The sequence below is a fragment of the Pipistrellus kuhlii genome, unplaced genomic scaffold (genome assembly GCF_014108245.1).
Source record: "Pipistrellus kuhlii isolate mPipKuh1 unplaced genomic scaffold, mPipKuh1.p scaffold_m20_p_10, whole genome shotgun sequence".
In the NCBI taxonomy this organism is placed as follows: Eukaryota; Metazoa; Chordata; class Mammalia; order Chiroptera; family Vespertilionidae; genus Pipistrellus; species Pipistrellus kuhlii.
The window spans coordinates 13,475,228-13,503,104 of record NW_023425405.1 but is presented as its reverse complement, the minus strand read 5'-3'; the positions used below and the strand labels follow the sequence as shown (position 1 = coordinate 13,503,104).

Below are 27,877 nucleotides of genomic sequence, written 5' to 3'. Positions count from 1 at the left end.
CCCGGGGGGGGGGGGGGGGGGGGGGGGGGGCGGCGCGGACGGGACGGAGTCGCAGCAGCCGCTCCCCGGGCCGCAGCCGCGCACACACCGCCCGCGACGCAGCCGCCAGCCCGCCGCTCCTCTGGCTGCCGCTTGGCTCCGGGCCCCAGCCCAGCTCTGCCGCAGCGGCCGCGAGGAGGGGCCGCCGGAGCGCCACCCGGGAGCGCGGGTCCCCGCCCGGCCGCCGCGGCCCCCGCCAGGCCTCCGCGAGCGGCTCCCGAGCCCAAGCTCTCCCGACCCGGGCACTCGGACCCTCCGCCGACCGAGCAGCCAGCCACCTGCTCCGGGCCCGGGGCCAGGACACGATGCGCTCCGCGCTGGCCCTCTGGGCGCTGCTGCTGCTGCTGCTGCTGCCTCCGCTGCCGTCGCTCTCCCAAAACAGTAAGTGGTGGCCCCCGGCTGCCCGCCGGGACCCCGCTGCCCCGTGCGCTCCGACTGGGCGGCCTGCGGGGGAGCCCGCCGCGCCTCCTGGCCGGCCCGGAGCAGCCTGCCTGCCGCGCCGCTGACCTCCCTTTCGGGCCACACACACCGAGTGTGCACCATCCACGCCCCTTCCAGCCCGAGGGCGCGGCAGGTGCCGCCGGAGCGGGGATCGTCTCTGGTCCCGGGTCCGGGGGTGGGGGGTGGGCCAGGGATGGTGCCGGGGCGGACGGGGGCGCGCGGGCTCCGGACGGGGTTTCGGGCAGAGAGAGCAGGGACTTAGGCCACCAGGAGGCCCCAGGCTTTCGCGCGACCCTCAGGGTCTGATCGCTCCTTTTCTCCGTGTCAAAAGGGACGAGGGGCGGTATTGTGTGGCCGTTAATTGCAGATACAGCGGCACTCCGGACGCTCAGGAGAAAGTCCCGAAGCAGGTGACAAACCTCCACTAAATGGCCCACGCGGGCGACGCGTGACTGGTTCGCAAAGAGGTTTTTCCAGGCTGTGTGTGCAGGCTCAGCCCGCCGAGCCCTGCTGGGGCAGGTGGAGGGGGAATGAGTAGACCTTCCCGAGCCCCAGAATGACCTGAAGTCCCTGCCTCCTTGTCACGGAAGGATCCCTTCTTAGCGCGGGGCCAGGACCCCTGTTCCACTCCCCCACTTTGCATGCACAGGAGGAACTTTTGCTCACGCAACTCGGGCTGCACCTTAGGAACACACCCATGTTCTTTCTGAAGGTAAAACGTTACCCTTTTTGTGTGTGTGTGTGGGGGGGAAGGCAGTGGCTGCAAAGCCAGTCAGAGCAGGTGTCCCACAGGCCCCGGGAACGGCTGGGGTCTCAGCCCCAGACAGAGGCACATGTCTGTCCTGCCCACCTGAGTCTGCGGTGAGGGCGAGTGAATTTCCTGCCCAGGGTCAGGCGGGCCTGGGTGAGAGCCCAGCCAGGGGAGGACGCTGCTGCTTGCAGGTGCTGGCATTTGGGACTGGACTCAGCGGGAGGGTGGGCTGGGATGGCGGCACTGTGTAGGGTCTCTCTGCATGGGCACCGCTGGGAAGCTTTGGCGGTGCGGAGGGCTGGCGCTCAGCACACAGGCTCCACCAGCCTGGCCGGAGAGGGAAGGGCACTCCCAGCGAACAAAGGGTGTGCCCTGGAGGAGGGGGCGCGGTGTGAGGAATGGTGGGAGCAACTCTGAGGATGGCAGTCCCTGGTGATGAGTCCCACCACCAGGGCTGAGAAGATGCTAGAGAAAGTGCTCTCAGCCCTGCCCGCGGGGTGGCCGACTTCACTGTGGACCTGGCCGAGTCCCCTCTCTCTGTGAGGAGCGCTCTCGGCATCACTGGAGGGAAACTGGCTAGCTAGTTCCCAGTGCTTCTGGCTTACAGAGGCTGAGCTTTGAGGAGAGGGTGAGGGTTTGGGGGCGAGACATCCATCCTCCTGCCCTAAGAGGAGGTGTCCTAGAGCCTCCTATGGGAAAAGCTGCATGCCCAGCTCTGCTGGCTTCAAGGCTGGACTGTCTTCCCTGGCATCTGGGCGCTGCCCCGATGTCCCATCTCTCCTAGGATGTCGTCCTCAAGCCTAGCACAGGGCCTGGCACATGGCAGGAGCTTGATGAGTGGTAAATAAATGTAAACAAAAACCGACCAGAACCTCCCTCCTGCCCCCATCAGCAAGTCACTTGGCTTCTCTGAGCCCCCCCAAATACCGTTATTAGAATATGCAGTGATAAAGGGAAATGAGTTACAAAGTGCAAATCAGCAAGGGGTTATAATTAATATTTGTATACAGAATGGCCCCAAAAGACTGAGGGTGCAGGCTGGGTGTTTAGTGGCTGTGGAGGGAGTCGGTCAGCACTGCTCCATCTTTGCCCTTCTGAAGGGGTGGCCACCTGGGGTTATCAGGGATGGTGTGACCCCCAAACTGCTGGAATCCTATGATTCAGTGCAAAAAACAAAACAAAACAAAACAAAAAAACCCCACACAGCTCAGTGAGTGAGTCTTCTTAGCAAAGGAATTATCCCTCGCCAAGGTCCCCCGGGAGCTTACCTCCTTAGACAGGCGGATCACGCAGCTTATAGCACAAGCACATCCAACCCAGCGTCCCGACTCCTTCCCAGGGCGTTTTGGTTTGATAGCCATGTCGTAGCTCTGAGTGAGCCTCAGTTTCCTTATCTATGAAATGATAACACGTCTCTAACGTGCCAGTCGCTATAAAGATAACTCAGGCGATGAGCTTGAAGTTGTGCCCAACTCCTGGTCAGAGCTCAATAAACTCCAGCTGTTGACGATCAATACAGCACATGGACTGAGCCCGTGGCTGGCTGGTGCCCCAGCATCAGGATTCTGCTCGTGTTTGTGGGTGTCCGTCCATCTGTAGTAATGAAAGCGGAAACTTAGTGCTCCATGGTGTAGGAAAGGTGGTGACTTGGGTAAAGCTTCCTGAAGGAGGAGGGGGTTTATCTGGGGATTTTAACATAAAAGGGCCAACGTGGGATGGGAGACCTTTCTCTAAGTGGCTGAGGCTAAGTGAATTGCAGGGTCCAGGAGATGCAGACTAGAGCCTGGGGGTCATGATGGGGGTCCATCAATATGACCCCCATCATGACAAGAGGTGTGGAGAAGGGACAGCATGGAGGCTGCACCCCAACTGCCTTTTTCTGGAGGATCCACGTTTGAAGGCAGAGGAGGGCTCCTGCTGGGGTGGGGGTGTTGCTATCTGCTGTTTGGAAGCTGAAAGAGGAAGGGGACCCTCCTGGCTTGAATTCCCCTGAGCAGGGAGGGCTGGAGGGTTAAGTAACTCCTGTCCGTCCTCAGGTATCTTCCCGTTGAGAAGCCTTGCCTGACTTCCTAGGTGGAACCAGTTGTGTTCCAGGGCCTGTTGGGAGCCTCCCCCACCCCACAGTGACCTCCCAAGGGCCGGGATCCACAGATACTCTTCACCTCCAGAGCAGCGCAGCACCAGGCACTGAGCAGCTGCTCGAGGTTTTATCTGGAGTGTGGGACTGAGGGGATGGCCCTAGCCCCCGGTTCTGGCTCTCTGGGAGGGAGCCACGCCAGCTCGCATCCTGTGCAGTGAGCACGGCCGGTGGGCTCCTTCTGCAGCAGCCGGGAGCAACTGCTGAGGGTCCAGGCTCTGGGCTTGGGATCCCGCCCGGACCCGTGGCTGCTGTGAGCGCAGCTTAGCGATGAATTGCAGGCCCTCCACTCCTGAGGCAAGTGGGCAGAGCCCCCGGGGAAGCCCACTGCACCTCACGGGAAGGAGGCTGGAATCCAGTGGCTCCTACCCTGGGAGAGCCCTGCTTCCTTACACCCTCCCCACACCGGGGCCTCCTGCAGGTGTGCCGGTGCAAGCTCTCCCACATAACTGGGAAGAGGAGAACCAGCTTCCTCTGCTCGCCCCCTGCTCACCAGCCCGAGCCGAGCCTCCCTGAGACTTCCTAACCCAGAGGCCTGGGAGCTCTGGGCTCACTTCCTGTCCGTGCCCCTGGGGGGTGAAGCAGGGCAGGGAGCTCTGTGGGCGGGGGTGGAGTGTTCCTGTCACGTCCCATTCCCAGGAACGTGGGTGAAGTTGCACGGGCCTCCCCTCGTCACGCATCTCGTGTCCACGGTGTGGGGCTGTTGGAAGATGAGATGAGATGGCAGATCTGAAGCCTGTGACTCTGGCCACACAGCCTCGTAACTGGAGGTATTCTCTCAAGGAAACCCTTCCAGAGAATCTACACACACGATCTTCATATTGGCAGCAGTGCTTACTGTAAGATTCCTTCCAGCAGGCTGTGCAAAGCAGAATTCAGTTGGCAATGGTAATTTGTACACCACGAAGTCAACTAGAGAATTGTAGAACACAGAATTCCAGAGCCGGGAGCCTCCTGGAACACATTTACACCTGCTCTCTCTTTAATATATTCTGTTGATTTTATAGAGAGGAAGGGAGGGAGAGAGATAGGAACATCAGTGATGAGAGATAATCATTGACCGGCTGCCTCCTGCATGCCCCACCCTGGGGATCGAGCCCACACCTCCTGGAAATCGAACCCGGGACTTTCTGTCTGCAGGCCAATGCTCTATCCACTGAGCCAAACCAGCTCAGGGCTCTTTTTAAAAAATGTTTTTATTGATTTCAGGGAGAGGGAGAGAGAGAGCAGGGGAGGGGAGAAAGGGGGTGGGAAAAATACATTGATGAGAGTAAATCATTGGTTGGCTGCCACCTACATGCCCTCCATTGGGGATCGAGCCTACACTTGGGGCATGTGCCCTGACCAGGAATCGAACTGCGATCTCCTGGTTCATAGGTTGACACTCAACCACTGAGCCAACCTGCCTAGGCATCACCTGCTCATCTTTCTGATGAGGGCATGCAGACCAGGCTGGGAGGTCACCGTCCAAGTTCCCGGCGGCTCCCAGCGGCGGCTCCCGGGAGCTGTGTGGACATGTGTGCAGCCACAGAAACTGGCCACTGGACCTTCCTCCTGGGCTTTGGAGAAACTCATTGGGACACTTTTCAGAAAGGAATGCATGCTGTTGACAGCTCCATACTGTGCCCAGACTGCCCCACCCCTTCGCCACTAGGGCAAGCTGAGGCTTGGAGCCACTTTGTTCCTCAAGAGTTAGGCTCTCGGAGAGCCCCCTGAGCACCATGCCCAGGGCTGGCCACCGTGTGCCTGTCTCCCACCGCTGGGAGCCCCTGCTGTGCCCGTAGCACCCTGCCAGGACCTGGAACAAACAGGTGGTTAGACCTGCTGGTTAGATGACCAGGACGTGAATGCCAAAATCGCCTGCCAATTTGGGAGCATCCCCTCCCCACCTATTCACACTTCAAGCTTTTGTGTTAGTTCCGAGCCCTGCCACCTGCACCTCCTCACCCCCACCACTGTAGCAGTGGCCAGCACAGACCCTCAGCTTAGCTTGGCCTCCTGGCCCATCCTCCATCCCCACCCCTTTCCACCACCCTTTCTTCCTTTGTACCCTTATTCCCCTCGGGTCAGCCACCTCCAACTTCCCTAGGGCCAGGGCGCAGGGTGGCACCCCGTCCGCCAATTGTCATGGCCGGAAGGCGGTGTGCCGCAGCCCAAGGGGAAGAGAATTCTGAGGAGTGGCTGAGTGTGGCTGGCCATGCAGCCCCAGGTTGGGGGTGCAGGGGGCCCTCCTAGAGCCAGGTCCCTGGAGACGGGGGGGGGGGGGGGAGGGGGGGGGAGAGAGAGAGAGAGAGAGAGAGAGAGAGAGAGAGAGAGAGAGAGAGAGAAGGGAAACATGGTCCCTGGTTATGGGATGACCAGCCCATAGCTGTCTGATCTCTAACCTTGCAACTCCCAGGTCAATATACAAGGGAGAGTGGGGAGGCAATTCTTAAACATATCAGCTAGGTTCAGGGAGAGGCCAGTGCCACTTCCCCTGAAATTCATGAATCTCCGTCTTGGGGTCCCTCCACCCGAATCTGACTCCTTTGGGAACCTGCTCTGAACACACCCTCTGGAGCTGGAGTCTCCAGCTGGGGTAGCTTTGGACAGCCGCTCCCTCCCAGACCATTCCAGAGACGGGCAACTGAGGCCCAGACACCAAGGACTCACAGGAGTTCACACAACCAGCTCTTTCCCAAATAGCCACGTGCCTCATGGCCTCCTTTCCGTCAGCACTCTGCTTGAATGCCGCCTTCTCAGGGGCCTTCCGGGACGCCCTGTGTTACACACCCTCGTCCTCCTCCTCTGTTTATCTTCTCCATAGCACTTGTCACCTGAGTGCACTCACTTCTTTGTCTCTCCTCTGAGTAGACTGTGAGTTCCACGAGAGCAGCCCCTAGACCAGCACCTGGCACATAGTAGATGCTCAATAAATATTTGCTGAATGACTGAGCAGCAAGCTGGTTTAGAACCCAAAGGCTTGCCTGCCAGATCTGAGCTTTCTAAACTGCAAGACTTCTAACCTGTTTCCAGAAGAAAGAGGCAGGTGGCAGGTGGGCTGGCCATAGGCATTGGGGGAACAGACAGAAGGGGTTGAGAGGAAACAGGGACACCTGGGAGGTGGAGAGCTGTGGGAGGTGCAGCAGCTAGGGCTTCTGTTTGTTAGCACTTGATTGGGGTGCTCAAAGCAACTAAAAAGAAATAGTGCATTGCACAAGGCAGAAGTTCGGTCTCTGTACATAATAGTTTCAGAGGGCTGGTGTGGTAGTTCTGCCACCATTAACACTGCTTCATGGTGACTTGGGCTCCAGATAACAGGAAAAAGGAACAAGAAGCCCGCAGCTCCTCTTTTGGGGATGCCTGCCAGAAACCACACACAACACTTGCAGTTACATTGCATGGAACTTAGCTCTGCGGCCACACCTAGCTGCAAGGGAAGCAGGAAAGAGTACTTTTATTCCAGGTGCCTAACCGAAAATCAGTGGTTCATTTACAAAAACAAAGCGCAGAATGGATATTGAAATAGATCTTCGGCCAATGCTACCAGAGACCTGGTCCCCAAAGAAAACCACCACGGGTTTCTCACCAGCTGCCGTCAGTCTTGGCACCTGCGTGAATAAAATGTAAGCAGTTGTCCTCGATGGCCTGAGGCGTTGCTACCTTCCGGCTGAGTCAGTTCTAGCTTAGCCCTTGTTTTTTGTGGCTCCAGCCTTTTGGTACTGATGGAGCGGTTCTTTGTGATGCACCACAAAACCCGGCTTCCTCCCACTCAGGTCCCTCAGCCTTAAGCTCCTCCAGTGAGCAGAGGTGGCCTGGGGACACACTGGCCAGGGCCTCCACCAGGGCAGGCAGAGGGGGGACCTGCTCTCTCCCAGAGGCCTCTGGATGACAGAGAAGTGTTTCTGCACCCATCTCAGGGCGGTGAGTACAGGGTGCAGGGGATCCTATTCTGTCTTAGGAGTTAGGGCCGGGAGTGCAGTAGCTGGAGGCCAGTGGCTTTCAAGCCTGGTAGAGGTGTTCTGTGAGGTGCCTTGGGGGCCACCCAGAGCTTAGGGTGCACACCTGGGGAGGGGGGGAACTAAGAGTAAGCCAACCTGGGGGGAGGAACTTCAATCCCACCCATCTGTGCAGCTTTGCTTTATCTGTTCTGTGTGGGGGTCTCCACATAAGAGTTTCTTGGAGAAAAAGTTTTGTCAAAGAGAAGAAAATGGAAATCTCTTGGCATATGCCTAGGTTTTGAAGTTACAGCTTGGACAGTAGTCTGAGCTTTGGCACTTACTAGCCTTGTTCCTTGGATTCTGCTTCCCCGGCCGTAAAATGGGGATAATGCCTTCCTCCACATGAGGTCCAATGCAATCTCCGGTGGTGTGCCTGGCACATTTTGGTTTTATTTCTTTTTCGGGCTGCAGCTCTCGCCCAGTGTGAGGTGGATGAAAAAGAACCTGCTCCTGGACCCTGCTGGCCAGGCTTTCCCTCTGTGGCTCTTGCCCATTTAGTCACTGCCCCACAGCCCGGCCAGTCAGGGTGGGGGCCCCAGGTCTGGGGGCTTAGTGTAGTCCACAATCCCGGGTGAGGTGGCCAGGGTGTGCTTAGTTAAGGAGTTCTGCTGGCCAGCCCCCTTCCTGGTTCCCATGAGGTGCTTCTCACCCCAGCTCTAGGGGGCACTGCCCGTCCCTTTGGGCTTCAAGGGAAAACAGGCTTTCCTGAAGCCACCCAGACCCTTGCAGGTTCTGCCCTTCATACTGAAATGGAGTCTCACACCCACAGCTGTTTTCCACCCGGACAGATGTGCCACAGCCACCCCTGCTCCACTGCCCTGGTCCAGCCGCCAGATCTGAGTCTCTGCCCCTCTTCTTCTACACAGCGTTCTTTCTCCTCAACCAACTCCACCCTCTCGCACCAAATTCCCAGTGACACCATCCAGCCCCTCCTGGCCATGTCTGTATTTCCCTTCTCCGGGAAAGGGGGGTGGGGAGGGATATGGGGACCAGGGAGCCCACTGTTTCCTCACAAAGATAAGAAGTGGGAGGAAAGCCAGAACTTTCTGCACAATAAACCCCGGTGGGGCAGTGTTCTGTGACTCAGTGTACCCACATGGTAAGTCAGGGCTAGCATCATATACACTGAGTGGCCAGATTATTATCATCTCTGAATGCATAATAATCTGGCCACTCGGTGTATTTGTATCTCAAATGGGTATCAGAAGTATTCTAGACTTTTGCTGGAGACCCACCAACTATTTGACCTGAACTTTCTATCAGCCAGTGCAAAGGAGAAGTCAGGTGCATGATTTATAGAATCTTTGATATCAAATAAATGAGGTACTCAAGAGGAGTACACTGAGTGGCCAGGTTATTATGCATTCAGAGATCATAGCAATCTGGCCACTCAGTATAGTCTTTTAGGAAAAAGTCTACAGCCAAAACTGGTTTGGCTCAGTGGATAGAGTGTCAGCCTGCGGACTGAAAGGTCCCAGGTTCGATTCCGGTCAAGGGCATGTACCTTGGTTGCAGGCACATCCCCAGTAGGGGCTGTGCAAAAGGCAGCTAATTGATGATTCTCTCTTATCGATGTTTCTAACTCTCTAACCCTCTCTCTTCCTCTCTCTAAAAAAATCAATAAAATATATATTTAAAGAAAGAAAAAGTCTACAAGCTGTGTCCCAACCTGTGTCCACAGAGAACACTAGTAGCCTTCAAGATAATGATAGTATGCTCTCTATGAATGATAAATGAATAAAAATTGTCTTATGGGAAAAAGAGAACTATGGCCCACAATGTTTGGGAAATGTTCCCCTGCTCAGAAAATCAGTATTATAATCTTACCTGCACCGAGCTGTCCCTTATTGTCCCAATGTAATCTCGTTTAATCCAGTGTTTCCCCAAACATACGTTAACTGTGGAGCCTTCCCTTTACTGCATCCTCTTTATGGATCATCTGTTAACATCATGTGGGAAAAACTGATGTAAAGGTGGCGTTCGTTTGCTCGGGACAGAGGTAACCTGAGATTGTGATATTCAGTCCCATGGAAAGCCCTGGACTGGACTGCGGGGACGCCGGAGGTAAAAGCACACGGGTGCGTGTCGGGGGCTTTGCTAAGCGAGACCTTTGACGCAAAGATGTGGCCTCAGCCGGCCCTCCTTCCGTAGGGCACTCCTAGGAAGCACACAGACGGCTGGATGGGGCCAGCTGCTTGCACCAGAGCCTGTGTGGGAACGAGGTACACTCCAGGCCCCTCCTGGGTGTTTAAGGATGGTGCTGCCTCTCGTCAAAAGTCCGAGATGTTACTAAAAATGGTGGACGTGTTAATGTTTGTTCCGCCCAGATGGAGCAAACATCATTGCTCCTGGCTTCTTCTTGTTGGGCCTCTGCCCCTGCTGCTCTGAGTCCCTGATCCTGACGGCATCTGTGCAGTGCGAGCCCCTCATCCAGTCTTCCTGTCATCCTGCCCCCGCTCCCCCGCTCTGGGGCTTGGAGGATGAGCTGTCAGCCAGCACTGCCTCAGGGGCTCACCTGGAGCAATGGTGAAGCAGGACTTGCTGAGGTGCACAGATCTCACCCACCTTCAGGCTCTCGTTTTTCCAGGGAGCCAGGAGCCAAATGGCTGAAAGGGTGGGGAGAGCATCTTGTTTGCTGAGTCGCTTGCTTCCATGTGTTTTCCAAGATGCTGCCAGTACCTAAGACATAAGGCACCCCTCTCAGTTCAGTTCCACAAGCACAGGGAACCCCAGCTCAGGCAGATGCAGCTCTGCATGCCAGCCCTAGGGGGCGCTGCTGAATAGTGTTGGCTGGGACTCCGCCTGCTGCTGCCTTCCCCAAGCCCTATGCTCTCAGCCCACTCTCCAACTTATCCCCTCCTCCAGCCAGGCTGCCTTCACCTGGAGACCCCAGGGCACCACCCAGAGGTGCTTCTCAGCCTGAGGTCGCCCTGCTTCCCACTCCTCAACAGCCACCGTTGGCCCAGTCACTAGGGAGCTTGTGCTGTGGACACCTGGCTCTCTCCTCCCCTTGGTATCCTGGGAGCTTGCACTTGGGTGGAGACACTCTGGCTTTTACTCCCAGGCCCACAGAGAGCCTGGAAGTCCGGTCCTGACCACACAGAATCACATCTCTGAATTCCATGGGCTTTTTCGGACAGTCCCGTCACCCCCAAATGTAACTGCCGTGGGGCCTCCGGTTAATTAGCTTTGTGTGTTATGTGTGTTTGGGGTGGTGACAGGTACTCAGGAGGGTCCATCTGAGTTGAATGTTGACTAGAGAGCAGAGAGGAAGGAAAACAAGTTTGCAAGAGGAAGATGCTGCACCACTCCCTGCAAATCCCAGTTTCCTCATCGGAGAGGGGCTGGTCCAGATCTCGGGGTCCCTCCTGTTCCCTATTTCCTGGTGGTCTGGATGACTTGATCTGCCTGATGATTTTGGCCCCGGAACTGCTGACATAATGGGACTGGGTTCAAGCGTGTGGATGCACCGAGGGGAAGGGGGGGGGGGGGGGAAGGGGGTTAGGGAGCCTTGATTGGACAGCACTGAGGCCTTGAGTCTGTGGAGATGCCTGGAGGCGAGGGAAGCTGTTCTCACTGCAGCTGGCTGCTGGGGACAGCCAGCGAGCGAGTGACACCTTGCATTCTTGGATAATGTGAGGGATAATGTGAGGGAGGGCGTGTGTACATGTCCCCTGTTGTCCTGAGATGCCCTGTCTCTACTCAGCACCTGCCTCCCCATCCACTGGCCAAAAGGGGGAGCCGGAGCTGGAGCAGGAGCATAAGGGCCTATGTGTCCTACTGCAGCGATGGGTGGTCACCTCTGTGCTGCAGGAATCTGTGTCTATGTAGACGTATATTTATTTATTTAGAATAAACACCTTTACTGCATGAGCTAAGATAGGAGGGAAGAGGATGTAGAGGATGTAATTGCCTTTCCGAGCCTTGATTTCCTGCAGTTAGAACTCCAGCCCCAGGCCCTCCCCCACACAGCCATCTGCTGGGCACGCTGGCCCGGTCTGGAGCGGTGCAGGCAAGAAGCTCGCCTGCTGGCGCTGCCGCTGGAGAAGATTGCTGCTTTTGGCGTTCTTTTTCTTCTCATCTGAATTCTTCTGAATTTCCTTTCATCGTTTTCTGTTACCCTCTCTTCCTCATCAGGAGTATCGTGGCCCAGGGGTGGTGCCTAGTGGGACTCAGGTGCCGTCAGTGAGCAGGATGCAGTTCTCCTCTGGGGGCTTGCTGTGGACCAGATCCTGTGGGATGCATACGCACATCAGTCCCGGTTTGGGGTGTACAGTATTCAGAGCCCCAGGAGAAGTTGCCCACCTCCTGCTCCTGGGTTGTGTGTATGCGGCGGCAGCCAATCTCCGCACATCCCAGCTCATATTTTCACTTCTTGTGGTCGGGCTTTCTCTTGCCCCCTGTCTTGCAAGTGCTTGTACCACTTGTTCTGAGAGATGCCCATGGCTCAGTGCTGGCTGGAAAGAGCCCGCAAGAACTTTTAAAACATGCAGTGTCCGACTCTTTAGTCAGGGGCACTGACCTCTTTTCCTTAGATTGTCAAATTTTATTTTATTTCTAAAATATATTTTATTGATCTTTTACAGAGAGGAAGGGAGAGGGATAGAGAGTCAGAAACATCAATCAGCTGCCTCCAGCACACTCCCCACCGGGCATGGGCCCGCAACCAAGGTACACGACCCTGATCAGAACTGAACCTGGGACCCTTGAGTCTGCAGGCCGATGGTCCAGCCACTGAGCCAAACTGGCTAGGGCTAGATTGTCAAATTTTAAAAAAAGGACAACAGCCAACACAACAGTGACCAATTGGTGTGAATGAATCAAAATTATACTTTTTTTTTGGGGGGGGGGGGGTCCGATTGGCAAAATATATCTCTTGGTGTCCTGCAGAATTTAGTAATTCTGTGTGCCATGAGATAGGAAGGGTTGAAAATCGCTGCCCACGAGTTTGGGAAGCCAAAGAACATGTGACGAGGTGCCCTGTACTCTGACCCCCTGCCCATCTGCCCATCTGCCCATCGGCCCATCTGCCCCCGGTCAGGGTGGGATTAAGTGATGCCCAGGGACCCTTCAGTTCTGGTGTTAGGACCCTGATGCAGAGGGAGGTGATGTCTGCATGGCTCCCTGCCTCTGCCTGCTTCCCCAGCCTGAGGGCTGAGCACCGGCCCCGCTCTGACTGCATCTGCGGGTGGGATGCCATCGCTGTAAAAGCAAAGACCGTCTGTGAGGGCAGATGAGGAAGGCAGTGCCCCTGAGCTCAGCATCTCTGCACTTGATCTCAGCCAAAAGGCCGAGAAGCGATGGGCTCAGCATCTCTGAAATCGCAGGCCCTGGGTTGTGCCACACTCCAGAGCACGCACTTTCCAGGTGGGAAATGTGAGGCAGGAGGCGGTGGTGATGGGCCCGGAGTCATGTCTTGAGGCTCTGTAGGCCCTTCCACGTTAGGTGCGCCTTGGTGCTCTGTGCACAAAGGGGACCAAATGAACTTGGCCTGGACACCTGGTTTCTGCATCCACGTGGCAGGGGAGCAAGACCAAAAACGCAGTGAGGAGAGTGGAGAAAGAGGTTGGGATGGGAGCGTGGGGTGCGTGGGGTGCGTGGGGCAAGAGGTGATGCCTCCCCTGCCACGCCCAAGCCTAACTTCAGTAGCAGTCACTCCGGATCCGAGAAAGCCTGACCCCTTGCCTGGCCCAGAACCGTCACTCTGCTCCCAGTTTCTCCAGAAAAGAGCTGGGAGGTCACCATGCGTGAGCGTGTGTGCTTGTGCCTGTGCTCACCTTGCAGCCGCCCTCTCTGGTGTCGCTAAGCCTCCGTGACTTTTGGGGGAGACGTTTTCAGCTGTTTGGACACCTGGCTCCACGCAGGGCTGGCTCTGGGACCCTCGGCTCCCTTCCTTAGGCGGAGCCGTAGGAAACCGAGCTTCCTTGCCTGGCTCCAGGGACGACTTGGCTTTGTTTAAAAGGAACGATGGAAGCTTTTAACTAATCTCCCTTCCCCCTCCACCACCGCCCCCACCCTCAGTGGGGTCAGGGGAGGACTGTTCCTTTACGAAGTGTGTTCTTTTTAGGCAATACCCCTGACGGACTCCCACTCACTCCCCGAGGGAAGCCAAGAGCTCTCCCACCTTCAGGCGCCAGAGAGAGCTGGATTCTGTGCTCTGGGGGGAGGCGCTGTGCCTTTCCCTCCGGGGCCAAGAGCAGAGGCTTGCCTCTGTGGAACCTGCTGCGCCGGGTCAGGGGGCATCTGAGGAGCCTGCTCCCTGAGCCTGAGCCCAGCACCCGCAGCCCTGCCCTGGCAACCGAGGACTCAAGTGGATTATTGTGCAGAAAGGAGGATGCAGGTGTTATTCCTGGAAGGGGGGCCCTCTCTCCGGGACAGAAAAGCGCCTGGGAATTTGGAAAGCTCGCTGCTGCCTTCACCTCCGGCTTCCACGGGGCGGACCCCGTGGCTGCCTGGGAACGTCAGAGGCCCCATTTCACAGAGCCTTCGCCCCGGCCCCAGGGGCACTGTCCCGTCTCTGCTGGACTTCCCTCTGGCTCCCGGCCCTTGTTTGTTTCCAGCCTGGCCCCTGGCGGAGGTTTCCAGGGGTGGCTCAGAAACCCCTGCACATCTGCTTATTTTCATGGCTTCAGGAGGTGGCGTGGGAATGACAACGTGCTCCCTCAGAAAAATAATTACCGGGGTTGTTTTTGAACTGACCGCTGAGAGAAGAGTCAGGTGCCAAGAGTGCGTGCACTTTGGCTGTGGGAGTACGTGTGCGCCCGAGGACTAACAGCAGGTGCGCCTGGGCCGGCGGGGCCAGATGAGAAGTTATGTGAGCTCTGCACCCGGGGGCCCTGCCCTGCACCCAGTGGCCATTATGGGAGGCAGCAGAGCACTGCCCTCCACAGATGGCCTGCTCTCCCACTCTTACAGCATCCCCCTGACTCCCCAGTATCCGCGTCCTCCCCGCCTCAGAGGGCTTGGGAGATGCCGACAGCATCACAAGTAAAGCTCTCGGCCCGGTGTCTGGCTGATAGGACAAGGCCTTCAGAGGTGCTAGTTGTATGCGTTTAAAAGTAATGATGATTCACTGTTTGGGATGGGTTTGCAGAAAAGCCCATCGCGTGAAGAGAGGAGGCACATGTGCACACGGTGCCCCTCGGCAGCGTCAGACCCAACGCGGGCTCTGCGGGACAGGCAGCACCCTGCCCTCCGGCCCCAGAACGCCAGGCACCCACAGGATAATGCTTCCTCTCCAGCCAGACCTGCTGCTCTGTGGGTTTGGAATGTTTTGACATCTCCCCCCAGAGCGTACACATGCTTTTAAAAGTTCATTTTGTTGCAAGACAGCTATTTCTCTCTCCCTGACGGCAAGGACCCAAGGCCCCAGCGGGCCCCACTCACACAGACCCATCGCCCACCCTCAGTGGAGCCTGCACGTGGGCACGTCTGTGATCCTTGGATACCTTAAAGACGAGCTGAGGGGCACTCTCCCTCCCTCCTCTGGGGTCTGACCTGTGTTGCTGACCTCTGTGCTGCGGCCCTTCCTGGCAGGGAGGTCAGCTCAGCCAGCCGGACATCACAGGCCGGTGGGTTGGCAGCTCCTGGGCACGCCGCCCGGTCAGACAGATCAGGATTCACATGGCCTGCAGCCGGCCAGCCAGCCAGCCGAGGGATTAGGAGGCCTTGAAAGGGCATTGTTTGGAGGAGTTAGTCCTCTTTCCAGCTCCCAAGCAGCCTGGCCCCTTCCCTGGGTGGCTGGCTGCTCTCCATGAAGCCTGACACACCTGTCCCCAGCCTCCAGGGGGCAGCACCTGCACACCCTCCTGTTAGGACAGCGGTACCCAGGGCAGAGGCAGGCCCAGGGGGGAGCTCCCTGTGGGCGGGAGAGGAACCAGAGGGGGGTGGCGGGGGCTCTGCCACGGGCAGGGCAGGGCCGAGACCTCGGGTGGCACAGTTGATGGGATTCCAAGCTCTTTCCTTACCTCTCTGCCTGCAGCCACAGACTTAAAATAATCAGTAATCCCAAGAATGTGTTGAGAAGCTTCCTGTTCACAAGCTCTTTCCTGTTCCGGCTTGGGGGTGGGGCTCTCCCCTCTGACCCTCACCTGGACAGCTGCTGACGGGGTGTGGTGGGCATGCAGCCAGCTCTGGCCTTCGATGGTCACTAGGTCATGGCAACCACCCCTGTGAATCACGTGGAAAGAAGGCCTCTGAGCTGGCCTGCCAGGGAGGGAATTGAGAGCAAAACCTAAGCCAGTTCCCTCGCTGCCCCCACCTCTCCAGCTCTCCAGGCCCCTGCACTAAAGCCCATGTATGATGATAACTAGCTGGCTGGGGGGTGGGAGGATGCACGGTGGGGGGGGGGAGCGGGGCGCGGTGGTAGTGTCTGCAATGACAGAGCTGAGTGGAGTGGCCCACACAGAGAGGGCCTGAGATCCTACATGGGGGTGGCATCTGGGAGCGAGGGAGGAGCTCAGACCTGGAGCCAGCCTACCCTCCTGGCTCAGCTCCTCCCCATGCCCTGGGGGACCAGCAGCTCAGCCTCTTGAAGTGCAGACATCTGTCCTTGTCCCTGCGCCCCTTACCCCCATGGCAGCCCTGCCCACAGTGGCCACGCGTGGGAAGCCACGCAGTGAGGATGAACAGCGTACAGCTCGGTAGGATGCAGCGGCACTCCTGGAGGATGCGTCATGCCAATAAGATGCCGGACCCAAGAGTCAATCTGGGTGATACCACTGATGTGAACTCAAAAGCAGGCAGAGCTATCCCGAGGTGTTTCAGTCGGAAGAGAGGTCACACTGGGGGGTAGAGCGTGGTTTCTGGGGACACAGGAAAGGCTTCTGAGATCCCGTGTCCCATTTCAGGATCTGGGTGCCGGTGACGTGTGTGTTCCGTCCGCACCTGTGCCGTGTAATTCTCTGAATGTAATTCTTGGATAAGAACACGGTGGCGCGAATGAAGAAGGGGCTGTTCTCTGAACCAGGCCCAGGTTTCCTTCTTGGTGAGACGGAGGCGGGGAGAGGCCCTGGCTCTGGGGGCCTGCCAGGCCCGGAGGGGAACAGACAAGGAGCCATGTTAGGTGCACGAGCTGTCCACCCCAGCCCTGCCCCTGCCAGGCCCCGTGTCGTTGGCCATTCCAGTGTCCCCTAGCGATGGGTGCTGTGCAGGCGCCAGGGGCCTTGGGCAGTGGCCGCAGAGCCTTCCTCCGAAGTGCCTTTGCTGTAAATGGTCACAGCCACACCAGGAGGGGGAGCCATCAGCTCGGCTCACCTATCTTAGGGGTGAGTCATGGGACTGGGGTGTTCTGAGGCTTTAAAATTATTACTTTCATGTGTGCGTGAAGGGTTGACCATGTATGTGTTTCCCTTGGTCTGGGATAGGATTTGCAAATACTTCTTCCAGTTTCTTAACAAGGGGTCAGCGCAGGTGGCTTTGGGTTCTTCAGAAACCACAGAATGAGGTCCCAGCGGAGTAAAGGCCTAGGTTCCCAGCTTCGCAACAGGAGGGATCGATCGGCAGGAGGGATTGTGTTCCTCAGGAGTGGGCACACTCCAGCTCAGCCGCCGGTTGTTTGCAAATAAAACTCATGGGAACACAGCGGTGCTCATGTATGTACAGGCTGCCTGCGGCTGCTTTGGGGGTGCAGTGAGGTTGAGTCGTTGCAACAGAGACTGGATGGCCCAGAAGGTCTGAAATATTTACTCTGTGGCCCTTTACAGAAGTTTGGTAGTTAGACATCACTGTGCCCAATGCCATTATTCTACAGACGGGAGGCAAGGCCCAAGACAGGAAAATGGCTTCCCTGGGGAGTCACCCCAGGCCAAAATCTAGCCGCCCACTCCTCGCTGGTCCTCCTCAGGCCCAGGTGCTCGGAGAGAAAGCTGCCCCTCAGTCCCACCGCACCCCGAGTTCCCCGAGTTCCCACGTGCTCTGGGATCGACCTGGTCAGTTCGCCTTTCTGCACTTCCGTGTCTTTGTTTTAGCTTTTATGTATCAATTGATTTGAGAGAGCGAGAAATGTGGATTTGTGGCTCCCACCCATCCATGTCTTTACCAGTTGAGTCCCCTCCGTGCCCTGACTGGAGGGGTCAAACCAGCAACCCCGGCGTTGCAGCAAGCACGGTGCTCCAACCAACTCAGCTACCTGGCCAGGGCATGCACTTGGGTTTCTGAATAACTGAAGCATTCGGAGGTTTTCACCATTGAGATGCCACATAAAAGCCGGCCCTCGGTGGGTGGCCAGTACATTTAATCCATGAGTGTCCCCTCCCCCCTTCCCAGCCAGACTCATCAGGCTTTCCTCTGCTCCCCACCGCCCAGGGGGCTGGGAAGGAGGCCCAGGTGCTGCAGCTTGACTTCTCAGAGGAGGAAACCCAGCCCTGAGCAGGCGGTGGGCACTCCAGATACCTCTCCCCGCCTGGCCCCTAACACCAGGCACAGGTCCTTAGCGCGCAGAAAGGACGCCTTTCCCTGAGGCTGAGGTCTGGGTCTGTGTCAGGGCAAAACTCAGGCGGCGGGCAGGGGAGCTCTTCCTGGAGCCAGACCCCTCCCTGCTTGCCCCCTTATGTGGGAATTCGCTTGGCCATAGCCACCCCTCAGCCCCTCACCTCTCCCCTGAGTGGCTGTGCCTCACTGGGGAGCCCGGGAAGAACCCCAGTGGGTGTCCACCCTGCTGGGGTCACAGCCTGGCAGCGTGGGCATCCCGGGAGGAGGAGCAGGCAGGCCTCATGGGAGGCGCGGGGGGCATGACTGTGGGCTTGGGGTAGCAGCACTGCACTGTCTGTCTGACTCAGGTACTGCTCTTACCCTCCTCCCTGTGACAGGGAAGCAGGAACAGAGGTAACACACTTGCCTGGCACACAGCCTGTGTGCGGTGGAACAGGGACCTGAGCCAGATGGGCTGGCTTGAAGTGTGCTCTTAGCCATTGTTTTGGGGCGGGGTGGGGGCGGGGAGGAGGTGAAGGTGGGGAGAGAGGAGGGTCACACAGTGGGACTGGGCAGGGGTGCGTGCAGATTGGAGGGGATGCCCTCAGGCTCTGGGCCACACTGCCAGGTGTAGGGGACAGAAAAGCAGTGTGACTTGCTGGCTTGGGGCAGGAGAGGTGGGGTGAGGTCCCCTGGGGTGGAGCCCTCGCCCACAGGGAAGGGGGTCCCCAGGTGAAGGCTGCCTTTCCCCGTTGCTGGGAGACCGCGTGCTGGACAGGGGCTGCCTCCTGCCCAGGGAAACTGCCAGACGGGGACCCACCCTGGGAGTGAGTGTCGGGCGGTCCAGCTGGAACAAGCTGATAAGGGCTAAACAATCCCGATTTGAAGAATGCCCGGAATTATCTCCCCTGATGGGGCAGTTCTGGGCCCGGCGGGGAGGCAATGCTGAGGAGCCAGCCTGATCCCCCTAGGGTGCTGTCCTGCTGTCCAGAGGCCCCAAGAGAACAGGGGGAGGGACAGGGCTCTGGTTGGGGACCAGAACCTCTGGCCACACTTGCCTGCCTGACCACACAGCCTGCCTGGCAGTGATGAAGGCGGGTTGGGACCCTGCCCTTCCCAGACATTGTGGCCATCCTTCCTGCTGTTTTTATCCTCATTATTCACCGTCACCCCAGCCCCTGTCCTAGTCAGCTTGGGCTGCTGCAAAACCCACAGCTTGGGTGGCCTAAACTGTGGCTCTCGAGCTGCGATTTGCTGCTCTGTTGACTTATGAGTTTGTCAACCACTGACCTAGACTCTCGATTCCAATAATTACAGGCTGTTGTTGTTCCTTGTGATTAAACTCCTATCCCAGTGGTCGGCAAACTCATTGGTCAACAGAGCTGCATATGGCTCTTGTGTGTTTGCCGGCAGGAGGCATGCTGCCTGCTCCTTCTCCCAGGATGCTCACGCCTGCCTGCTCCTCCTCCTCCTCCTCATGAGAGCCATATGCAGGCAGACTCACAAGAGCCACAGGCAGTTCGCGATCCATGGTTTGCCTCTCTGTTGACCAATGAGCTTGCCGACCACTGGCCTAAACAATAGTCAGTCCCAGGGGCTGGCAGCTCCAACTCAGAGTGGCAGCGTGGCAGGTCCCGGAGACCCCCACTGGCTTGTAGACCACCGCCCTCCAGCGTGTCCTGAAACGGCAGAGAGAGGAGGCTCAGGGGCCCTTCCTCTGGTCTGAGACACTAACCTGGGCACCGGGGGACAGGGGGTTCTGCTCCCATGACCCCATGTGACCCTCCCAAAGGCCCACGTCCTGGTAGCATCACAATGCTGGGTAGGGCTTCAACCAAACATTCAGACCATAGCCCCTCCTGTGCCAGGGAAGTTGACCAGGTGCATCTTTGGGGTCCTTGGCCCAAGCAAGGGGCTGCTTGGAGGGGTATAGAGAGGAGCCGCAGAGGTCATTACCCCTGTTTCTCAGATGGGGACCTGTGCCAGGATGAAAAATGTCCCCCTCTCCCAAAATATACATGCCAGCCCCGAAGCCTGTGGGACAAAGGGTCTTTGCAGATGCACTTACTCGTGCGCTAAGGGATGAGGCCACCCTGGGTTACCTGGGGGCTTGCTGACAAGTTGGCTTGGCAGTCCTACTTTTCTCTGGTTGGCACGCTTCCGTATAAGAGGCAGAGAGGAAGTGGTGGCAGTGTGACCACGGCCACAGAGGTTGGGATGCTGCTGCTGCTGCAAGCCAGGGAATGCCAACAGCTGCCAGAAGAGGCAGGGAAGGTACTCCCTGGAGGCTCTGAGGGAGGCAGACCCGTCACTCACTGATTCCAGACTTCTGGCCTCCAGAACTCTGAGAGCGAATTTCTGTTGCTTTAAGCCACCCTGTTTGTGGGAATTCGAATGGCAGCCACAGGAAACTGACACAGGACCCCATCTGTACAGGGAGGGTCTGGGCAGAGCTGGGCTGACCACCACAGCTGGCTGACCACCACAGCTGGCTGACCACCACAGCTGGCCAGGAGAGGTGAGGAGGGGCTGCCTCCCCGCTCCCCTCCCCGGGCTCCTGGTCCAGAGCTCTGACCTCTGTCCATAAGCCCCTTCCTGGTGCTGTCCACCCAGGCCAGGCGCCCTCCCCATCCCCGCCCCCTCCCGCCCCCATACACACAAAGGTCCTAACCAGGTTGGTGGGATTAGCTTTCTTAATGCCACAGAGGAGGAAGATTTATAAAGGGTGGGTACAGGCTAAGGAGATACCCAGGGCAGAAACCCCAAGCAGACACCGAAGGTAGGACCTGCCCAGGGCAGAGAAGGGATGGAGAAGGGCGTCTTGGTGGGAGGCAGTGAGTGCTCAGCTCAGCAAGAGGGAGGTGGCGGGATGACCACCGGCTCTGCTGAGGCAGGGACTTATTTCATAACACCCCCCCCCGAAGCACAGAGGGGGGGCATCACCTGGGAGGGGGGTTGGAGCACTTCTTTCAAAACAAGGGAGGGAGAGTGAAGGGGCCTGAGTGCAGTGTACAGAGAGAACATATGGTGCTGGGGTGGGGGTGGGGGTGAGGGGAAGGGGTTCTGGCCAGGCCACCAGTGGGCTCCTGGGGCAGTCCAGGTTCCTTACTGACCCAGTGGCTGGTTAGGGTGGTTCTTGGTCACAGCGAAAGCAGCCGCACGAATGTGCACCGCGTCCTGCTTGGGGAAGCGCCCTCACGTCCCCAGCCCTTCACAGATGTGCTTCTTTCTCAGAGGCCACGGCCTCGGGCATCAGAGGCAGAGAACAGGGGCGAGAAGGTGCAGGTCTCTGGTTTCCCAGCCTGAGCGCTTCCCGTTGTCACACAGGAGACACCAGCTTATCCGGCCTGGCCTCTGCCCTTTCACGGTGCCCCCCGGGAGCGTTCTGGTCTTATTTCCCCGGAGATAGCAGCAGCTGGGGGAGGTGAGCTGGGGTAACAAAGGAAGGAGAGGTGGACGCCGGTGTCCAGGCCAGAGCCTCCCCGCTCTGCCTTCCTGCCCTCCTTCCACACACCCTCTTCCTGGGGCATTCTTTGGAGTTTCCTTTCCCGCTATTAATAGTGAAGAGTCAGTCCCAGGCCTGTCAGTAGCCAGGAGCAGGAGGAAACGGCCCTCGCTGAAGGTTCAGGCAGCGTTCTCCTCACCCCAGGGGAGAAGACAGTGTCTCCTCCCATTCACATCCACTCCCGACAGGAGACAGGCATGTGTGGACCAACAGTCACGTCCCTGGTGCTGCCCCCTGCACCACACTCATTTCAACACGGCCTTCCAGACAGCTGCAGTGTCCTCTCCTCCCTGCAGAAACCTCACCCGCTGCCACCCTCCCTAAAGACTCCCTCCCCCCTCTCCATCTCAGTTTGTGAACAGGGACCTCAGCACGCACTTGCATAAACAATGAAATGCCCCGGCCTCTGCCTCCCATTTTCTTGAGCTTTCCCCATCTCTGCTTCATTCAGCCCTTCCATTTCTCACCCGAAAGTTATCACCAACACAAGCTGCCCACCTCTGAAATGTGAGCAATTCATTCTCATTGCCTATCCACCCATCTATCTTTATTTTTTTTTCATTTATTTTTTATTTTCTTAAATAAATTTTTATTGTTCATATTATTACAAATGTTCCTCCCCCCACCATCATTGCTCTCCTCCACCAGGTTCCCACCCCACCCTCTGCCCTTTCCCCACCCCCCATTGTCCTCATCCATAGGTGCACAGTTTATGTTCAGTCTCTTCCCACATCCCGGTCTCCCCTTTTCCCCAAGAATCGTCAGTTCACTCCCCTTCCATACCTCTGATTCTATTATATTCACCAGTTAACATTTTTCATCAGATTTTTTTTTAAAATTTCCTTGGTTTTTAGATTCACTTGTTGATAGTTACGTATTTGTTGTTCATAATTTTTATCTTTATTCACTTTCTCTTCCGAAAGAACCCCCTTTAGCAATTCATATAATTCTGGTTTGGTGGTGAAGAACTCCTTTAGCTTTTTTTTTATTAGTGAAGCTCTTTATCTGGCCTTCGATTCTGAGTGATAGCTTTGCTGGGTAGATTATCTTTGGCTGTAGGCTTACTATTCATCACCTTGAATATTTCTTGCCATTCCCATCTGGCCTGCATGGTTTCTGTTGAGAAATCAGCTGACAAATCGTATAGGTGCTCCTTTATAAGTAACTAGCTGCTTTGCTCTTGCTGCTTTTAATATTCTCTCTTTGTCTCTTGCTCTTGGAATTTTAATTATGATGTGTCTTAGTGTGGTCCCCTTTGGATTCCTTTTGTTTGGAGTTCTGTGCGCTTCCTGGACTTGTAAGTCTAATTCTTTCACCAGGTGGGGGAAGTTTTCTGTCACTATTACTTTCAGTATGTTTTCGATATCTTGCTCTCGCTCATCTTCTGGGGTCCCCATAATTCTGATGTTGGTTCACTTGAAGTTGTCCCAGAGGTTTCTTACATTATCTTCAATTTTCTGGATTCTTTTGTCTTCTTGGGAGCGTCTTCTGGCTCTTTATGTTTCAAATCTTTGACTTGATTCTTGCGATCTTCCATTCTGTTTTTAGGACTCTGTATAATATTTTTATTTCAGACAATGTATTCTTTATTTCTTGTTTATCCCTTATCATTTCTTGTTGATTCCTTATTAATTCTAGTTGATCCCTTTTCATATCCTCATAGGTCTTATCGACCTTTTCTAGGAAATTCTTGAAAAACCTTATAAGTGTAGATTTGAACTCTATATCCAGTCGCTTTTTGTCCTCCATTTCTTTCGTTTGTGATCTATTTCGTTGTCTCATTTCGCAGCTACAGATGGGACCCCATCTATCTTAGTTTAAAAAATATTTTTTTTATTGATTTCAGAGAGGAAGGGGAAGGGAGAAAGAGAGAGAAATACCAATGATGAGAGAGAATCAGTGATTGGCTGCCTCCTGCAAACCTTCTGGGGACTGAGCCCACAACCTGGGCATGTGCCCTAACTGGGAATCATACCTGGGACCCTTTAGTCCTCAGGCCAATGTTCTATCCACTGAGTCAAACTGGCTAAGGCCCATCTGTCTTTGTCATCCCGTATTTCACAATCCATCGTAATCCACCCCTACCTGACAAATATCCTCAAGTCCCTTGCACCCTCTTCTGCCATCATGCCCACCTAGCAAACCCATTCCCACAGGAACCCTTCTTCCATTTTTCCGTGCCTGTGCCAAAGGAGCAGAACACTGCTGAGATAAAATCACACCATGGCTAATTGGATTTTTTTATTTTATTTTAAATATATTTTTTATTTATTTCAGAGAGAGAAACATCAATGATGAGAGAGAATCACTGATTGGCTGCCCCCTGCATGCCTACCACTGGGGATTGAGCCAGCAAACCAGGCATATGCCCTTGACTGAAACTGAACCCAGGACCCTTTAGTCCACAGGCCGACACTCTATCTCCTAAGCCAAACCAGCTAGGGCTGAATTCATTTTAAATTCATAATTTTGTGCCTCAGTTTGGCACCAAATACTACGAGGCAGTCATACTTTTTTTCTCTAGCACAGTGATCCTCAAAGCGTGGTCCTGTGCCCATTAGCATCAGAACCACTTGAGAACTTTCTAGAAATGTAAGTTCTCATGCTCTAATTCAGACCTAAATCAGGAACTCTGGGGCTGGGGTCGGCAGCTGGTGCTTTAACAAGGCCCCCAGCTGACCATTGCTACCAGTGGAGATCCACTCTCCTCATAGGCTTCCCTTCCCATTTCCAACATGAGTGTTTCCCACTTTTCCTTCCACATAACTCCTCCCCCTCTCTGGTTTCACTTACATAAGTATAGCAGATTTCATCTTGACTTGCTTGAGAAAATTGAAGCTGTCAAATGGAAATCCAGGTCTCACTACCCCAATTACAAATGCACTTCTATGTCTCTGCATCTTCTTCCCTTGGGTTTCAAAGACGGAAGTATCCACACTGTGATGAAGTCTGGTACTCTCTCCACCGGGGGCTCTGGACCAAATCCATGCACCTTCTGCATCTTAACAGCTTGATGAGACAGCAGAGCAGGGACAAATCAAAAGGAGCATTTTTATCAGCTCTAGGGTCTCCTTAAAAAAAAAAAAAAAAAAAAAAAAAAAAAAAAAAAAGTCCCTCCAGTGACTGCCACATTTCTCTGCTCCTCTTCATGCCTAACATCTGATACGTTATCTGCACACACGAGCCCACTGGCCTACCATCCACTCACTGCCAGTCAGCTCCAGTCAGCCTCCCCCTGCACTGATCCTATCGGAAATGGAAGTGATCCGATCATCGAAGACTTCTGTGTTGCTGATTTCCTCAGTCAGCACAGACATCTCCCTCTTTGCAAAAACAAATCAATAAATCAGATACCTGTTGTATTTTCCTATTCCCCCCAGAAATAGCTGTTATCCTAAACTTAGTATTAAATTCTGTAAACTTTTGGTAATATTTTCCGTTCTTATCTCATAAGTTGTGAGTAGTTTTGCCAATTTTTGAACCCTATAAATGTAACCATGTAAGTATTCTTGCTCTTACTTTTAGAGGTTAGTATTATTTTTAGATTTACTCATGATAATATATGTATTACATAATAAAAATATAATACAATACACATTCGCTGATTTTGTTCAGTGTTGTTTAGTATATTCTATTATATGAATACATCATAACTTTTTTTAATCCATGTTACTATTAATAAATATTTGCTTGTAACCTATATGGAGCCAATACAAAACATGGAGCCCTGGTTCATTTTGTGGGAGAATGACTGGGTTACCCTGGATGCTACTGGATGCCACTACTTTGAGACCCTCTCAGTGGACAGAGCTAGGAAATACATGTTTGTGTACTGACCCCTGTATGCACACAAACTTATATACATTTATTACTTGTATGTATGTTACTTACATGAGCTTGTACTGGCTTCTCTTTCTCTAACATCATATCTCCTCAGGGTTTATTCAGCCTCCTCCCCACCCACCGGTTTAATTGTAACTCCTTCTCTGACTGAGGAATCTGGCTTATGTTGTGTATCATTTATTTACCGATTTGACCAAGCCTGGTATGCACATATACTAGATTTAAAGTTGATAATCCACACCCTCTCAAGAAACAGATTTATCACTCAGAGTGCCCTGTTTTAATATAGTCCTTTTTGCCTTAGCTTTACAGCATCCATTCGGAATACCATTTCCAGTTGCTTTGGTCAACTCTCCCCTCTCTCCAGTGAGGCTGTGTCACATGCATTTGTAACCTAACTAAAATTTATTTTCATAGCCTCTATTACATCCTTGATCATTTGGTTAAGATAATGTGTCTTTCAGGGATTACATCCTGGGATTTCCTGAATATCTCAGGGTTTCCCCCCTCTAAATTGGCACTAACTAAAGTTAATTCTTTAAGGTGTACTATTTTATGGGTTTCTGCAAATGCAGACTCTTTTAATATTTTTATTGATTTTTTACAGAGGAAGGGAGAGGGAGAGAGAGAAAAACATCGATGAGAGAGAACATTGATCAGCTGCCTCCTGCACTGCACACCCCCTTACTGAGGATGTGCCCATAACCAAGGTACACGCCCCTGACCGGAATCGAACCTGGGACCCTTGAGTCCTCAATCCTAGGCTCCATCTACTGAGCCAAGCCAGTTAGGGCCAAATGCAGACTCTTGGGTCCATTATCCCAAAACCATATATACCAGTTCCATTGTTCTAAAATTAATTCCCCACCCTCCCTCAACCCCTGGTAACAAATGATCTGTTTTCTATCCCTACAGTTTTGCCTTTTCCATAATACCATAAAAATTGAATAAAACATGTAGCCTGGATTTCCTTCATTTAAAATGTCTAAGATTCACTCATGTTATATTCATTCCTTTTTATTGCTAAGTAGGCATTGTATGGATGTATGACGATTTGTTTATTCATTCACTTGAAGGACATCTTGATTGTTTCCAGTTTTTGGTCTAAATAAGTAAGAAAGGAATTGCTGGGTCATATAGTAATTATATGCTTAACTTTAAAATAGGCTGCTAGACTGTTTTGCATTCCCACTGGCAGTGTCTGAGAGTTCCTGTTGAATGTCAGCTGGCATGGTCAGTTGGTTTTTAGCCATTCTAATAGGTGTGTAATGGTATCACATCATAGCTTTAATTTGTATTTGCCTAATGGCTAATGATGTTGAACACTTTTTCATGTTTTTCATCTGTGTATCTCTTTTTTTTTTTAAACTGACTTTTAGAGAAAGGGAGAGAAACATCAATGAAATCGATCTGCTGCCTCCCGCACACCCTCTACAGAACACAGTTCAGACCTCACAACCTGGCCATGTGCCCTGACTGGCAATCAAGCCAGTGACCTCTTGGGGCATGGGACCATGTTCAGCCAAGTGAGCTACACCTGCCAGTGCTGTATATCTTTGGTGATTGTTTTTCCTTGTAGATTTTTTGCCCTGTTAGAAAATTGGGTTATTGCTCTGGCTAGTGTGGCTCAGTGGTAAAGCGTTGGCCCACCCACTGAAGGGGTCGAGTGTTGATTCTGGTCAAGGGCATGAACCTGTGTTGTGTTGCAGGTTCATTCCCTGGCCCCTGCAATGGAAAAAATCAGTGGGAGAAATATTCTCAGGTGAGGGTTAACAACAAACATTGGGTTATCTTTTTATTGTTGAATGTTGTTTTTTAATGTGTGGGGTTTTTTTTGTTTGTTTTGTTTTGTTTTAGAGGGAAAAGGAAGGGACAGAGATAGAGAGATAAAAACATCAATGAGAGAGAAACACGTTGATCAGCTGCCTCCTGCAAGCCCCCTACTGGGGGTTAAGCCTGCAACCCAGCATGTGCCCCAACTGGTAATCTAGCCATGACTTCTTGGTTCCTAGTTGGATGCTCAACCCCTGAGCCATGCCGGCCAGGCTATTGTTGAGTTTTAAGAGGCGAGATTTCTCTTATTGATCTGGGTAGGACTTCTTACAATGCCCAAATGGAGTGATGAGAGAGTATATAGACTTGCCTTGTTCCCAAATTTAAGGGCAAAGTATTCAGTCTCTCCCCATTAATTATGATGTTGGCTAAAGGTTCCTTGGAGATAAATTTATCAGGTTAGGAAAGTTACCTTTCTATTCCTGGTTTGCTGAGGTGTTTTTGGTTTTTTTTTGTTTTCTTTTTCTTTTCTTTTTTTAAATCATGAATGAATGATGAATTTTGTCAGGAATTTTATGAATATAATGAGATGATTTTTCTTATTTTCTTATCTTATATGATGAATTGCGCTGATTGGTTTTTAAGTACTGAACTAGCCATGAGATATACCTCATTTGATCATGATGTATTATCCTTTTTATATATTGCTGGATTTTAGTGAGTCATTAGGGAAAATCGAATTAAAACCACAATGGGCTATACATTATAGTCCATTCAAATGGCTACAACAAAAAAGACAGATGACAACAATTGTTGGTGAGGATGTGGAGAAATTGGAGCCTTCATACATTGCCAATGTGTATGTAATAAATATGGTGCGGCCACTTTGGAAAACAGCTTGGCAATTCCTCCAAATGCTAAATATAGACTATCTTAAGACCCAGAAATTCCACTGCTCGGTATATACCCACGAGAAATGAAAACATATGTCCACACAT

The 27,877-nt window shown here is 53.8% G+C and overlaps 1 protein-coding gene across 1 annotated transcript in view; it reads left to right on the top strand.

Moving 5' to 3' along the window:
* The first annotated feature begins 344 nt into the window (after nucleotides 1-344).
* Nucleotides 345-27,877, top strand: part of PODXL (podocalyxin like) — a 38,621-nt gene continuing 11,088 nt past the window's right edge. The window contains exon 1 of the mRNA XM_045578668.1: nucleotides 345-420. Coding sequence (XP_045434624.1) covers nucleotides 345-420 — 76 coding nt within the window. The remainder of the gene's footprint in view (nucleotides 421-27,877) is intronic.